This window comes from Thunnus thynnus, chromosome 12 (assembly GCF_963924715.1).
Source record: "Thunnus thynnus chromosome 12, fThuThy2.1, whole genome shotgun sequence".
Lineage (NCBI taxonomy): Eukaryota > Metazoa > Chordata > Actinopteri > Scombriformes > Scombridae > Thunnus > Thunnus thynnus.
In genome coordinates, this window is record NC_089528.1 from 28,202,337 (window position 1) to 28,216,105 (window position 13,769).

The 13,769-nt window shown below is 39.8% G+C and overlaps 3 protein-coding genes across 4 annotated transcripts; all 3 read left to right on the plus strand.

Moving 5' to 3' along the window:
- The first annotated feature begins 161 nt into the window (after positions 1-161).
- On the plus strand, positions 162-12,757 carry LOC137194619 (tripartite motif-containing protein 16-like). Of its 2 annotated transcripts, none has more exons than XM_067606697.1 (2): positions 162-4,533; positions 12,670-12,757. In XM_067606697.1, exon 1 carries the CDS (start codon positions 1,172-1,174, stop codon positions 2,837-2,839), a length of 1,668 nt encoding a protein of 555 aa, XP_067462798.1. In that variant the 5' UTR covers positions 162-1,171; the 3' UTR covers positions 2,840-4,533; positions 12,670-12,757. The 2 variants fall into 2 exon arrangements, with proteins under 2 accessions (XP_067462798.1, XP_067462799.1); XM_067606698.1 differs by lacking the exon at positions 12,670-12,757 and adding an exon at positions 7,684-7,784.
- LOC137194621 (tripartite motif-containing protein 16-like) lies at positions 5,985-8,498 on the plus strand. Its single transcript, XM_067606700.1, has one exon. The coding sequence runs from the start codon at positions 6,201-6,203 to the stop codon at positions 7,863-7,865; it is 1,665 nt and encodes a 554-aa protein (XP_067462801.1). The 5' UTR covers positions 5,985-6,200; the 3' UTR covers positions 7,866-8,498.
- LOC137194618 (tripartite motif-containing protein 16-like) lies at positions 10,967-13,722 on the plus strand. Its single transcript, XM_067606696.1, has one exon. It carries the CDS (start codon positions 11,184-11,186, stop codon positions 12,849-12,851), a length of 1,668 nt encoding a protein of 555 aa, XP_067462797.1. The 5' UTR covers positions 10,967-11,183; the 3' UTR covers positions 12,852-13,722.
- Positions 13,723-13,769: the final 47 nt, after the last annotated feature.

Below are 13,769 nucleotides of genomic sequence, written 5' to 3' on the forward strand. Positions count from 1 at the left end.
GAATTTGATCTATTCCAGGTTTGGTTTAGAGAGGTGGATCTGCTGTCATCTCAGATATTATGATGTTAATTCTTGCATGAATTCCTAAAGTTTTTATATTAACTTCATAGTATTATCCCCATCCAGATTTATAGTGCCTAATTTGGCTATAGCAATCCTTTAAAGCATGGTTTCCAAACCTTTTTTGTACCACTGAGGGTTTTATAATGATAATGTCATTGGAGACTGACTGATAAGCACATGTGGGGAAGTTCACATGCACAGACTGTGGTTTTGGCATGATCAAATGGCAGCAGGAGAGAAAAGAAAACGTAGAAGAATGAAACTTGAAAGACACTGAAACATAATTTAATTTGGTCTGTGTTTCATTGTGGTTACTGACTACACAGACCTCTCAGCAACACTGTGATAATGTCCTCACACAGATTTAATATACTGCTGCATGCTGAAAGGTGGTGTTGACAGACTGGTAAATATGTACTGATTAAAAAAAATTATCATATTGTTGTTGGGGTGTGTCAGGGAGTGATAAGGAAAAATGCAGAATAAACAGGCTGTGCTGAGTTCAAGTTAGTTACAGTAAAAACAGCCTTAAATAGACAATAAAGTAATTTTTTTCATTCAGCTTTTTTTCCCATAAACACAAAACTTGAGGTTACAAAGAAAAGCTGCACACTTTACACACAATATAAAAGGGGTGGAGGTCTTTCTTAAGGCACTACAGGTCTATCTTTATTATAGCCAAGTAACTGTCAAGTTTATTTTGCTGTCACAACTTTTCATTTGAATAAGAGTCCTTAGGGTTAGTAAATGGCTGTTGGAGGAAATTTTTACAAAGAAGTACTTCCATGAATTAAAACAATTATTTTTGTTCTTCTAAAGTGACAGTAAAAAAAACTGCTCTCAAACCACTTCACGTCCTGGAATGAATCAAATATCCCCTCCCTGTTCTGCCTGCTCCACTCTGTCCAGACATTTCCTGGTTCCCTCCCATTCACAGATCTGAAAGTTTATGGATGGGCGTAACCAGCATGGAGTGAAATGCAGGAGCTGACAACATCCATTCAACGCAGACCAGCAAGTGAACAGGAAGAAGAACAGTATCAGTGCACACCCTTTGGTTCCTCTTCTGAGAAAGTGAAACTTATCAACAGTCATTCTGAGTGCTGAAATGGCGCAGCAAGGAGCTCAGCTGGACGGAGCAAAATTCTGCTGTTCGATCTGTCTGGATCTACTGAAGGATCCGGTGACTATTCCCTGTGGACACAGCTACTGCATGAGCTGTATTAAAAGCTTCTGGGATGGAGAGGATGAGAAGAAAATCTACAGCTGCCCTCAGTGCAGACAGACCTTCACACCGAGGCCTGTCCTGATGAAAAACACCATGTTAGCAGATTTATTGGAGGAGCTGAAGAAGACTGGACTCCAAGCTGCTCCTGTTGATCACTGCTATGTTGGACCTGAAGATGTGGCCTGTGATTTCTGCACTGGGAGGAAGCTGAAAGCCCTCAAGTCCTGTCTGAATTGTCTGGCCTCTTACTGTGAGAAACACCTTCAACCTCACTATGATGTTGCTCCATTAAAGAAACACAAGCTGGTCGACCCCTCCAAGAAGCTCCAGGAGAACATCTGCTCTCGTCATGATGAGGTGATGAAGATGTTCTGTCGTACTGATCAGCAGAGTATCTGTTATCTCTGCCCTGTGGATGAACATAAAGGCCACGACACAGTCTCAGCTGCAGCAGAAAGGACTGAGAGGCAGAGAGAGCTCGAGGTGAGTCGACAAAACATCCAGCAGAGAATCCAGGACAGAGAGAAAGATGTGAAGCTGCTTCAACAGGAGGTGGAGGCCGTCAGTCGCTCTGCTGATAAAGCAGTGGAGGACAGTGAGAAGATCTTCACTGAGCTGATCCGTCTCATCCAGAAAAGAAGCTCTGATGTGAAGCAGCAGATCAGATCCCAGCAGGAAACTGAAGTGAGTCGAGTCAAAGATCTTCAGGAGAAGCTGGAGCAGGAGATCACTGAGCTGAAGAGGAAAGACGCTGAACTGAAGCAGCTCTCACACACAGAGGATCACAACCAGTTTCTACACAACTACCCCTCACTGTCACAACTCAGTGAACCTACAGACTCATCCAGCATCAATATCCGTCCTCTGAGATACTTTGAGGATGTGACAGCAGCTGTGTCAGAGCTCAGAGATCAACTACAGGACATCCTGAGGGAGAAATGGACAAACATCTCACTGGCAGGGACTGAAGTGGACGTTTTACTGTCAGAACCAGAACCCAAGACCAGAGCTGGATTCTTAAAATATGCACGTGAAATCACACTGGATCCAAATACAGCAAACACATATGTGTTATTATCTGAGGGGAACAGAAGAGCAAAAGTAATGCTTCAAATACAGTCTTATCCTAGTCACCCAGACAGATTCACTGAATGGGGTCTGGTCCTGAGTAGAGAGAGTCTGACTGGACGTTGTTACTGGGAGGTGGAGTGGAGCGGGAGACGAGTTTATGTAGCAGTCGCATACAAGAATATCAGCAGAAAAGGAGATGAATCAAAATTTGGACACAATGACAAATCTTGGGCTTTAGATTGTTACACTGACGGTTATAATTTTGTGTTCAACAAAGTCTCAACTCCCGTCTCAGGTCCTGGTTCCTCCAGACTAGGAGTGTATCTGGATCACAGTGCAGGTATTCTGTCCTTCTACAGCGTCTCTGAAACCATGACTCTCCTCCACAGAGTCCAGACCACATTCACTCAGCCTCTCTATGCTGGACTTTGGCTTTGTTATTATGGATCCACAGCTGAGTTCTGTAAACTCAAATAGACAGAAATCATTTCAGACTTCATGTGTCAGATTCTGTTGTAATTCTTCATTTTGTTTGTCTCCATTGTTTCTGAGAGCTCGTTGCTGTGGTGTTTCTGAACTGCACAGAGATCAGCTGTCAATCAAACTGGGATTGTCAACACTTTTCTTCTCTTCATTTGTTGTTCTGTTGATGTTTTGAGTTTCTTTAAATCTCACTTTTTCCTGTGTGTTTTTATCCATGGAGGCTATCACTGCTCATGACGATGATTTTAAATTTAACTGACATTTCTTCAGATGAAAATATAAACTTCTATTTGTTCTAAATGTTAGTTTCATGTTTGTATTGATGTATTTGTTTGTTGTTGTTTCTCTTCCACTTCAGCATCTTAAACAGAGAAAACACCAGACCGTTCATCACTTTGTAAATTTATAAAGAAATGTGTTATAAAACTGTAATTATCATGATAATAATCAATAAGGTGATATTTCATTTTTTTCTTGTACATAGCTGACATTCTGGGTTAAACTAATTGATTGTGTGGATGAAGTGAATCTGAACATGAAATCATTGAACAAGAGTCATTTAACAGACTTTACTGATTGAATGTGTGAACAAACTGAAGCTTTACAGAATAAATAAAGCAGTTTTCTTTCAAGAATACACAGAGTATTTTCTTTTGTCTTCATCTCAGGATCTCATTTAAAGCTTCTGGAGAAAATGTGAAACTAATATGAGAGTGTATTTGAGGCAGTTTTCCTCCTGAAACACCACAAAGTACAGAGTTCATGTTCAGAGCAGAAGAACGTTTGTCAGTCAGTCTCTGTACTTTCAGCTTTCTTCACTAAAACAGCTTCATCACAGAGAAATGAGCAGAGTTTTCTATCACTTGTTGCTTTAAACAAACTGAGATTTTATTTGTGCATTTAGTCAATAAAGAGGATTTGTTACACAGGCCTAAAAAAAACTGGAAAAAAATAGTTTTAAAAAATTAATTTGGTCAAATTTGGGTGTGAAGATGTTTTGTTGAGTTGTGACGAATGTAAAACAACATCTATGTGTAATTGTGAACTTGAGGTCATTTCATTCATGTTGAAGTTGATTCTCATGAAGATGAAAGTTCAGAATGAGGCTGTCATGTTGGTTCAGTGTTTAGCTCTGTCACCTCACAGTCAGACGCTTCTGGGTTGTAAAGTTTGAATCCAGACTTGATTCAAACTTCTTGTGACTCATTTTGTTCGGGGTTTAATCTCTCAATCCACAAAACTGCCTGCTGTGCTGAAGACTTTCTGTTATTGATGCTTAATAAGCAACAAACAAATGCATCTAAAACTGTCATGATTAGTGTCTCTGACAACTGTGATTGATTTATTGCATCATCACAGGTAAAGTTACTCCACCTTTTCTAGTACAGAAGTAATTTAGGAATCATTTTATCATAATGGTAATATACATATGAAAAACTGCATTCAGTCTAATCAGAATCAACATAAGGAGAAATTGACATGTTCATTTTTCTATTTTCTTTTTTTTTGTGATGTCTGCACTGGGAGGAAGTTGAAAGTCCTGTCTGGTGTGTCTGGCTTCTTACTGCAACAAACACCTTCAACCTCACTACAATATAGGTCAATTAAAAAAAAAACATAAACTGATTGAAGCAACTGCAAAGCTTCATCAGAGCATCAGGAGGAGCTGGAGCAGGAGATCACTGATCGTTCAGCAATAAAACACATGCTCATTTGGACTGAGGTCATGTGACTGAAGAGCATTCCTGTTTGGCCATGAAAACTTTTACTGTTCAGGATTATGCTGCGTTGCCTGACACTGGAGGATGTGTATGAAAAGGTTTCCTGTTCATCTGATGTGGATGTACATCATTAATATCATCATGTTAAAGCTAAAAGTCAGTACTTCAAGATATAAGTCATTATTTCATTTGTTTACATGAAATTCACAATCCTGTATTATTGTAATCCGTATTATCTTTTTTCCTCCACAGTGTGCAGATATTGGTTTTATAGTTGCTGTGTGATGATTGTGATTGGCTGAGGATGTAAATAAACACACATGGAAACTCAGAGTGTGACTTCCTTATTGCTGTCTAATGATTGTATTGCAACCTTCATGTTTTTAATCATTATTTGATCTTCAGGACTAACAATAAACTGCTTAAAGATCAAAAGTCTGATGAGATGTCGAGGATCTTTGAATTTGATCTATTCCAGGTTTGGTTTAGAGAGGTGGATCTGCTGTCATCTCAGATATTATGACGTTAATTCTTGCATGAATTCCTAAAGTTTTTATATTAACTTCATAGTATTATCCCCATCCAGATTTATAGTGCCTAATTTGGCTATAGCAATCCTTTAAAGCATGGTTTCCAAACCTTTTTTGTACCACTGAGGGTTTTATAATGATAATGTCATTGGAGACTGACTGATAAGCACATGTGGGGAAGTTCACATGCACAGACTGTGGTTTTGGCATGATCAAATGGCAGCAGGAGAGAAAAGAAAACGTAGAAGAATGAAACTTGAAAGACACTGAAACATAATTTAATTTGGTCTGTGTTTCATTGTGGTTACTGACTACACAGACCTCTCAGCAACACTGTGATAATGTCCTCACACAGATTTAATATACTGCTGCATGCTGAAAGGTGGTGTTGACAGACTGGTAAATATGTACTGATTTAAAAAAAATCAGCATATTGTTGTTGGGGTGTGTCAGGGAGTGATAAGGAAAAATGCAGAATAAACAGGCTGTGCTGAGTTCAAGTTAGTTACAGCAAAAACAGCCTTAAATAGACAATAAAGTTATTTTTTTCATTCAGCTTTTTTTCCCATAAACACAGAACTTGAGGTTACAAAGAAAAGCTGCACACTTTACACACAATGTATAAGGGGTGGAGGTCTTTCTTAAGGCACTACAGGTCTATCTTTATTATAGCCAAGTAACTGTCAAGTTTATTTTGCTGTCACAACTTTTCATTTGAATAAGAGTCCTTAGGGTTAGTAAATGGCTGTTGGAGGAAATTTTTACAAAGAAGTACTTCCATGAATTAAAACAATTATTTTTGTTCTTCTAAAGTGACAGTAAAAAAAAAACTGCTCTCAAACCACTTCACATCCTGGAATGAAACAAATATCCCCTCCCTGTTCTGCCTGCTCCACTCTGTCCAGACATTTCCTGGTTCCCTCCCATTCACAGATCTGAAAGTTTATGGATGGGCGTAACCAGCATGGAGTGAAATGCAGGAGCTGACAACACCCATTCAACGCAGACCAGCAAGTGAACAGGAAGAAGAACAGTATCAGTGCACACCCTTTGGTTCCTCTTCTGAGAAAGTGAAACTTATCAACAGTCATTCTGAGAGCTGAAATGGCGCAGCAAGGAGCTCAGCTGGACGGAGCAAAATTCTGCTGTTCGATCTGTCTGGATCTACTGAAGGATCCGGTGGCTATTCCCTGTGGACACAGCTACTGCATGAGCTGTATTAAAAGCTTCTGGGATGGAGAGGATGAGAGGAAGATCTACAGCTGCCCTCAGTGCAGACAGACCTTCACACCGAGGCCTGTCCTGATGAAAAACACCATGTTAGCAGATTTATTGGAGGAGCTGAAGAAGACTGGACTCCAAGCTGCTCCTGCTGATCACTGCTATGCTGGACCTGAAGATGTGGCCTGTGATGTCTGCACTGGGAGGAAGCTGAAAGCTGTCAAGTCCTGTCTGAATTGTCTGGCCTCTTACTGTGAGAAACACCTTCAACCTCACTATGAATCTGCCCCATTAAAGAAACACAAGCTGGTCGACCCCTCCAAGAAGCTCCAGGAGAACATCTGCTCTCGTCATGATGAGGTGATGAAGATGTTCTGCCGTACTGATCAGCAGAGTATCTGTTATCTCTGCTCTGTGGATGAACATAAAGGCCACGACACAGTCTCAGCTGCAGTAGAAAGGACTGAGAGGCAGAGAGAGCTCGAGGTGAGTCGACAAAACATCCAGCAGAGAATCCAGGACAGAGAGAAAGATGTGAAGCTGCTTCAACAGGAGGTGGAGGCCGTCAGTCGCTCTGCTGATAAAGCAGTGGAGGACAGTGAGAAGATCTTCACTGAGCTGATCCGTCTCATCCAGAAAAGAAGCTCTGATGTGAAGCAGCAGATCAGATCCCAGCAGGAAACTGAAGTGAGTCGAGTCAAAGAGCTTCAGGAGAAGCTGGAGCAGGAGATCACTGAGCTGAAGAGGAAAGACGCTGATTTGAAGCAGCTCTCACACACAGAGGATCACAACCAGTTTCTACACAACTACCCCTCACTGTCACAACTCAGTGAACCTACAGACTCATCCAGCATCAATATCCGTCCTCTGAGATACTTTGAGGATGTGACAGCAGCTGTGTCAGAGCTCAGAGATCAATTACAGGACATCCTGAGGGAGAAATGGACAAACATCTCACTGGCAGTGACTGAAGTGGACGTTTTACTGTCAGAACCAGAACCCAAGACCAGAGCTGAGTTCTTAAAATATGCATGTGAAATCACACTGGATCCAAATACAGCACACAGAAATCTGACAATATCTGAGGGGAACAGAAAAGCAATGCCAACAGGTCTACATTCTTATTCTAGTCACCCAGACAGATTCACTAATACATGTCAGGTCCTGAGTAGAGAGAGTCTGACTGGACGTTGTTACTGGGAGGTGGAGTGGAGTGGGAGACGAGTTTATGCAGCAGTCACATACAAGAATATCAGCAGAACAGGAGATGAATCAAGATGTGGACACAATGACAAATCTTGGGCTTTAGATTGTTACACTGATGGTTATAATTTTGTGTTCAACAAAGTCTCAACTCCCGTCTCAGGTCCTCGTTCCTCCAGACTAGGAGTGTATCTGGATCACAGAGCAGGTATTCTGTCCTTCTACAGCATCTCTGAAACCATGACCCTCCTCCACAGAGTCCAGACCACATTCACTCAGGCTCTCTATGCTGGACTTTGGTTTCATTATATGGGAGACACAGCTGAGGTCTGTAAACTCAAATAGACAGAAATCATTTTAGACTTCATGTGTCAGATTCTGTCGTAACTCTTCATTTTGTTTGTCTCCATTGTTTCTGAGAGCTCGTTGCTGTGGTGTTTCTGAACTGCACAGAGATCAGCTGTCAATCAAACTGAGATTGTCAACACTTTTCTTCTCTTCATTTGTTGTTCTGTTGATGTTTTGAGTTTCTTTAAATCTCATTTTTTCCTGTGTGTTTTTATCCATGGAGGCTATCACTGCTCATGATGATGATTTAAATTTAACTGACATTTCTTCAAATGAAAATATAAACTTCTATTTGTTCTAAATGTTAGTTTCATGTTTGTATTGATGTATTTGTTTGTTGTTGTTTCTCTTCCACTTCAGCGTCTTAAACAGAGAAAACACCAGACCGTTCATCACTTTGTAAATTTATAAAGAAATGTGTTATAAAACTATAATTATCGGATAATCAGATCATTTATTATGTTGTTGTACATAGCTGACATTCTTGGTTAAACTAACTGATTGTGTGGATGAAGTGAATCTGAACATGAAATCATTGAACAAGAGTCATTTAACAGACTTTACTGATTGGATGTGTGAACAAACTGAAGCTTTACAGAATAAATAAAGCAGTTTTCTTTCAAGAATAAACAGAGTATTTTCTTTTGTCTTCATTTCAGGATCTCATTCAAAGCTTCTGGAGAAAATGTGAAACTAATATGAGAGTTTATTTGAGGCGGTTTTCCTCCTGAAACACCACAAAGTACAGAGTTCATGTTCAGAGCAGAAGAACGTTTGTCAGTCAGTCTCTGTACTTTCAGCTTTCTTCACTAAAACAGCTTCATCACAGAGAAATGAGCAGAGTTTTCTATCACTTGTTGCTTTAAACAAACTGAGATTTTATTTGTGCATTTAGTCAAAAGGGCAGAAAATATCTGCTTTTAGTCTGTTTATTAAAATACCTGTCAGTCAGTTTGAGATTGATAACTGGCTCCAGTCCTGTGTTTTTTTTTACTTTTGGTGTAGGGTAACCCTTTTTTGTTTACATTTGGATCAGTGACTGTACCTTTAATGAAACCAAGACTCAAGTGTCCACTTTATTGCAGTTCAGTAGTTATTGATATGCTTATTCATGCTTATGTTTTGTATTATAATGCTCTCAATGCTACAATTATGCTTTTATGCTGTGTTATCATTATTAAGATCAATAAAGAGAGAATGTATTTGTTTTGTAAATGACATGAATATATACTGTAGACTGAGAGATTGCATGCTTGTATAAATAAATAAAGTTCACAATGACAATGACAGAATGTCTTCCATGTTATCAATACTCAGTCGAAGCAGTCAGGTAAATGTGAGCTTACGGGTTTTACTTTGGAAACAAAAGGCATCCGTGTTCCGAAAACCTTAAATACCAGACAGGATGGAAAGATTTCAGTACAATCTTTGAGATGAAAAGACGGTGACATCCAGGTTTTCTACAACTACTTGTACTTTAACCTCAAAGAATTTTCAGTGACTGAAAATTCAGTGACAGTGAGACACATTTGGTGGTGAGACAGTCAAGACAATCACCTGGTAATTTTGTCATAATTAACAAACCCTTTACTTATGTAAAAGTACCAATACAGCAATGTAAAAATACTCCATTACAAGTAAAAGCACCGCATGAAAAATCCTACTTAAGTAAAAGTACATACTGTAAGTATTAGCTGCAAAATGTAGTTAAAGTATTGCAGTAAAAGTAGTGGTTTGATTATGCTGCGTTGCCTGACACTGGAGGATGTGTATGAAAAGGTTTCCTGTTCATCTGATGTGGATGTACATCATTAATATCATCATGTTAAAGCTAAAAGTCAGTACTTCGAGATATAAGTCATTATTTCATTTGTTTACATGAAATTCACAATCCTGTATTATTGTAATCCGTATTATCTTTTTTCCTCCACAGTGTGCAGATATTGGTTTTATAGTTGCTGTGTGATGATTGTGATTGGCTGAGGATGTAAATAAACACACATGGAAACTCAGAGTGTGACTTGCTTATTGCTGTCTAATGATTGTATTGCAACTTTCATGCTTTTAATCATTATTTGATCTTCAGGACTAACAATAAACTGCTTAAAGATCAAAAGTCTGATGAGATGTCGAGGATCTTTGAATTTGATCTATTCCAGGTTTGGTTTAGAGAGGTGGATCTGCTGTCATCTCAGATATTATGATGTTAATTCTTGCATGAATTCCTAAAGTTTTTATATTAACTTCATAGTATTATCCCCATCCAGATTTACAGTGCCTAATTCGGCTATAGCAATCCTTTAAAGCATGGTTTCCAAACCTTTTTTGTACCACTGAGGGTTTTATATTGATAATGTCATTGGAGACTGACTGATAAGCACATGTGCGGAAGTTCACATGCACAGACTGTGGTTTTGGCATGATCAAATGGCAGCAGGAGAGAAAAGAAAACGTAGAAGAATGAAACTTTAAAGACACTGAAACATAATTTAATTTGGTCTGTGTTTCGTTGTGGTTACTGACTACACAGACCTCTCAGCAACACTGTGATAATGTCCTCACACAGATTTAATATACTGCTGCATGCTGAAAGGTGGTGTTGACAGACTGGTAAATATGTACTGATTAAAAAAAAATCAGCATATTGTTGTTGGGGTGTGTCAGGGAGTGATAAGGAAAAATGCAGAATAAACAGGCTGTGCTGAGTTCAAGTTAGTTACAGTAAAAACAGCCTTAAATAGACAATAAAGTCATTTTTTTCATTCAGCTTTTTTTCCCATAAACACAAAACTTGAGGTTACAAAGAAAAGCTGCACACTTTACACACAATATAAAAGGGGTGGAGGTCTTTCTTAAGGCACTACAGGTCTATCTTTATTATAGCCAAGTAACTGTCAAGTTTATTTTGCTGTCACAACTTTTCATTTGAATAAGAGTCCTTAGGGTTAGTAAATGGCTGTTGGAGGAAATTTTTACAAAGAAGTACTTCCATGAATTAAAACAATTATTTTTGTTCTTCTAAAGTGACAGTAAAAAAAAAACTGCTCTCAAACCACTTCACGTCCTGGAATGAAACAAATATCCCCTCCCTGTTCTGCCTGCTCCACTCTGTCCAGACATTTCCTGGTTCCCTCCCATTCACAGATCTGAAAGTTTATGGATGGGCGTAACCAGCATGGAGTGAAATGCAGGAGCTGACAACACCCATTCAACACAGACCAGCAGGTGAACAGGAAGAAGAACAGTATCAGTGCACACCCTTTGCTTCCTCTTCTGAGAAAGTGAAACTTATCAACAGTCATTCTGAGAGCTGAAATGGCGCAGCAAGGAGCTCAGCTGGACGGAGCAAAATTCTGCTGTTCGATCTGTCTGGATCTACTGAAGGATCCGGTGGCTATTCCCTGTGGACACAGCTACTGCATGAGCTGTATTAAAAGCTTCTGGGATGGAGAGGATGAGAAGAAAATCTACAGCTGCCCTCAGTGCAGACAGACCTTCACACCGAGGCCTGTCCTGATGAAAAACACCATGTTAGCAGATTTAATGGAGGAGCTGAAGAAGACTGGACTCCAAGCTGCTCCTGCTGATCACTGCTGTGCTGGACCTGAAGATGTGGCCTGTGATTTCTGCACTGGGAGGAAGCTGAAAGCTCTCAAGTCCTGTCTGAATTGTCTGGCCTCTTACTGTGAGAAACACCTTCAACCTCACTATGATGCAGCTCCATTAAAGAAACACAAGCTGGTCGACCCCTCCAAGAAGCTCCAGGAGAACATCTGCTCTCGTCATGATGAGGTGATGAAGATGTTCTGCCGTACTGATCAGCTGTGTATCTGTTATCTCTGCCCTGTGGATGAACATAAAGGCCACGACACAGTCTCAGCTGCAGTAGAAAGGACTGAGAGGCAGAGAGAGCTCGAGGTGAGTCGACAAAAAATCCAGCAGAGAATCCAGGACAGAGAGAAAGATGTGAAGCTGCTTCAACAGGAGGTGGAGGCCGTCAGTCGCTCTGCTGATGAAGCAGTGGAGGACAGTGAGAAGATCTTCACTGAGCTGATCCGTCTCATCCAGAAAAGAAGCTCTGATGTGAAGCAGCAGATCAGATCCCAGCAGGAAACTGAAGTGAGTCGAGTCAAAGAGCTTCAGGAGAAGCTGGAGCAGGAGATCACTGAGCTGAAGAGGAAAGACGCTGATTTGAAGCAGCTCTCACACACAGAGGATCACAACCAGTTTCTACACAACTACCCCTCACTGTCACAACTCAGTGAACCTACAGACTCATTCAGCATCAATATCCGTCCTCTGAGCTACTTTGAGGATGTGACAGCAGCAGTGTCAGAGCTCAGAGATCAACTACAGGACATCCTGAGGGAGAAATGGACAAACATCTCACTGACAGTGACTGAAGTGGACGTTTTACTGTCAGAACCAGAACCCAAGACCAGAGCTAGATTCTTAAAATATACATGTGAAATCACACTGGATCCAAACACAGCACACACATCTGTGTTATTATCTGAGGGGAACAGAAAAGCAAAAGTAATGGTTCAAATACAGTCTTATTCTAGTCACCCAGACAGATTCACTCGATGGTGGCAGGTCCTGAGTAGAGAGAGTCTGACTGGACGTTGTTACTGGGAGGTGGAGTGGAGCGGGAGACGAGTTTATGTAGCAGTCGCATACAAGAATATCAGCAGAAAAGGAAATGAATCAAAATGTGGACACAATGACAAATCTTGGGCTTTAGATTGTTACACTGATGGTTATAATTTTGTGTTCAACAAAGTCTCAACTCGCGTCTCAGGTCCTGGTTCCTCCAGAGTAGGAGTGTATCTGGATCACAGTGCAGGTATTCTGTCCTTCTACAGCGTCTCTGAAACCATGACTCTCCTCCACAGAGTCCAGACCACATTCACTCAGCCTCTCTATGCTGGACTTTGGTTTGGTCAGTTTGGAGACACAGCTGAGTTCTGTAAACTCAAATAGACAGAAGTCATTTTAGACTTCATGTGTCAGATTCTGTCGTAATTCTTCATTTTGTTTGTCTCCATTGTTTCTGAGAGCTCGTTGCTGTGGTGTTTCTGAACTGCACAGAGATCAGCTGTCAATCAAACTGAGATTGTCAACACTTTTTTTCTCTTCATTTGTTGTTCTGTTGATGTTTTGAGTTTCTTTAAATCTCACTTTTTCCTGTGTGTTTTTATCCATGGAGGCTATCACTGCTCATGATGATGATTTTAAATGTAACTGACATTTCTTCAGATGAAAATATAAACTTCTATTTGTTCTAAATGTTAGTTTCATGTTTGTATTGATGTATTTGTTTGTTGTTGTTTCTCTTCCACTTCAGCGTCTTAAACAGAGAAAACACCAGACCGTTCATCACTTTGTAAATTTATAAAGCAATGTGTTATAAAACTGTAATTATCGTGATAATAATCAATAAGGTGATATTTCATTTTTTTCTTGTACATAGCTGACATTCTGGGTTAAACTAATTGATTGTGTGGATGAAGTGAATCTGAACATGAAATCATTGAACAAGAGTCATTTAACAGACTTTACTGATTTGATGTGTGAACAAACTGAAGCTTTACAGAATAAATAAAGCAGTTTTCTTTTAAAAATAAACAGAGTATTTTCTTTTGTCTTCATCTCAGGATCTCATTCAAAGCTTCTGGAGAAAATGTGAAACTAATATGAGAGTTTATTTGAGGCAGTTTTCCTCCTGAAACACCACAAAGTACAGAGTTCATGTTCAGAGCAGAAGAACATTTGTGAGTCAGTCTCTGTACTTTCAGCTTTCTTCACTAAAACAGCTTCATCACAGAGAAATGAGCAGAGTTTTCTATCACTTGTTGCTTTTAACAAACAAGATTTTATTTGTGCATTTAGTCAATAGGG

Coding starts and splice junctions, on each gene's coding strand:
- LOC137194618 (XM_067606696.1), top strand. CDS start 11,184: ATGGCGCAGCAAGGAGCTCAGCTGGACGGAGCAAAATTCTGCTGTTCG.
- LOC137194619 (XM_067606697.1), top strand. CDS start 1,172: ATGGCGCAGCAAGGAGCTCAGCTGGACGGAGCAAAATTCTGCTGTTCG.
- LOC137194621 (XM_067606700.1), top strand. CDS start 6,201: ATGGCGCAGCAAGGAGCTCAGCTGGACGGAGCAAAATTCTGCTGTTCG.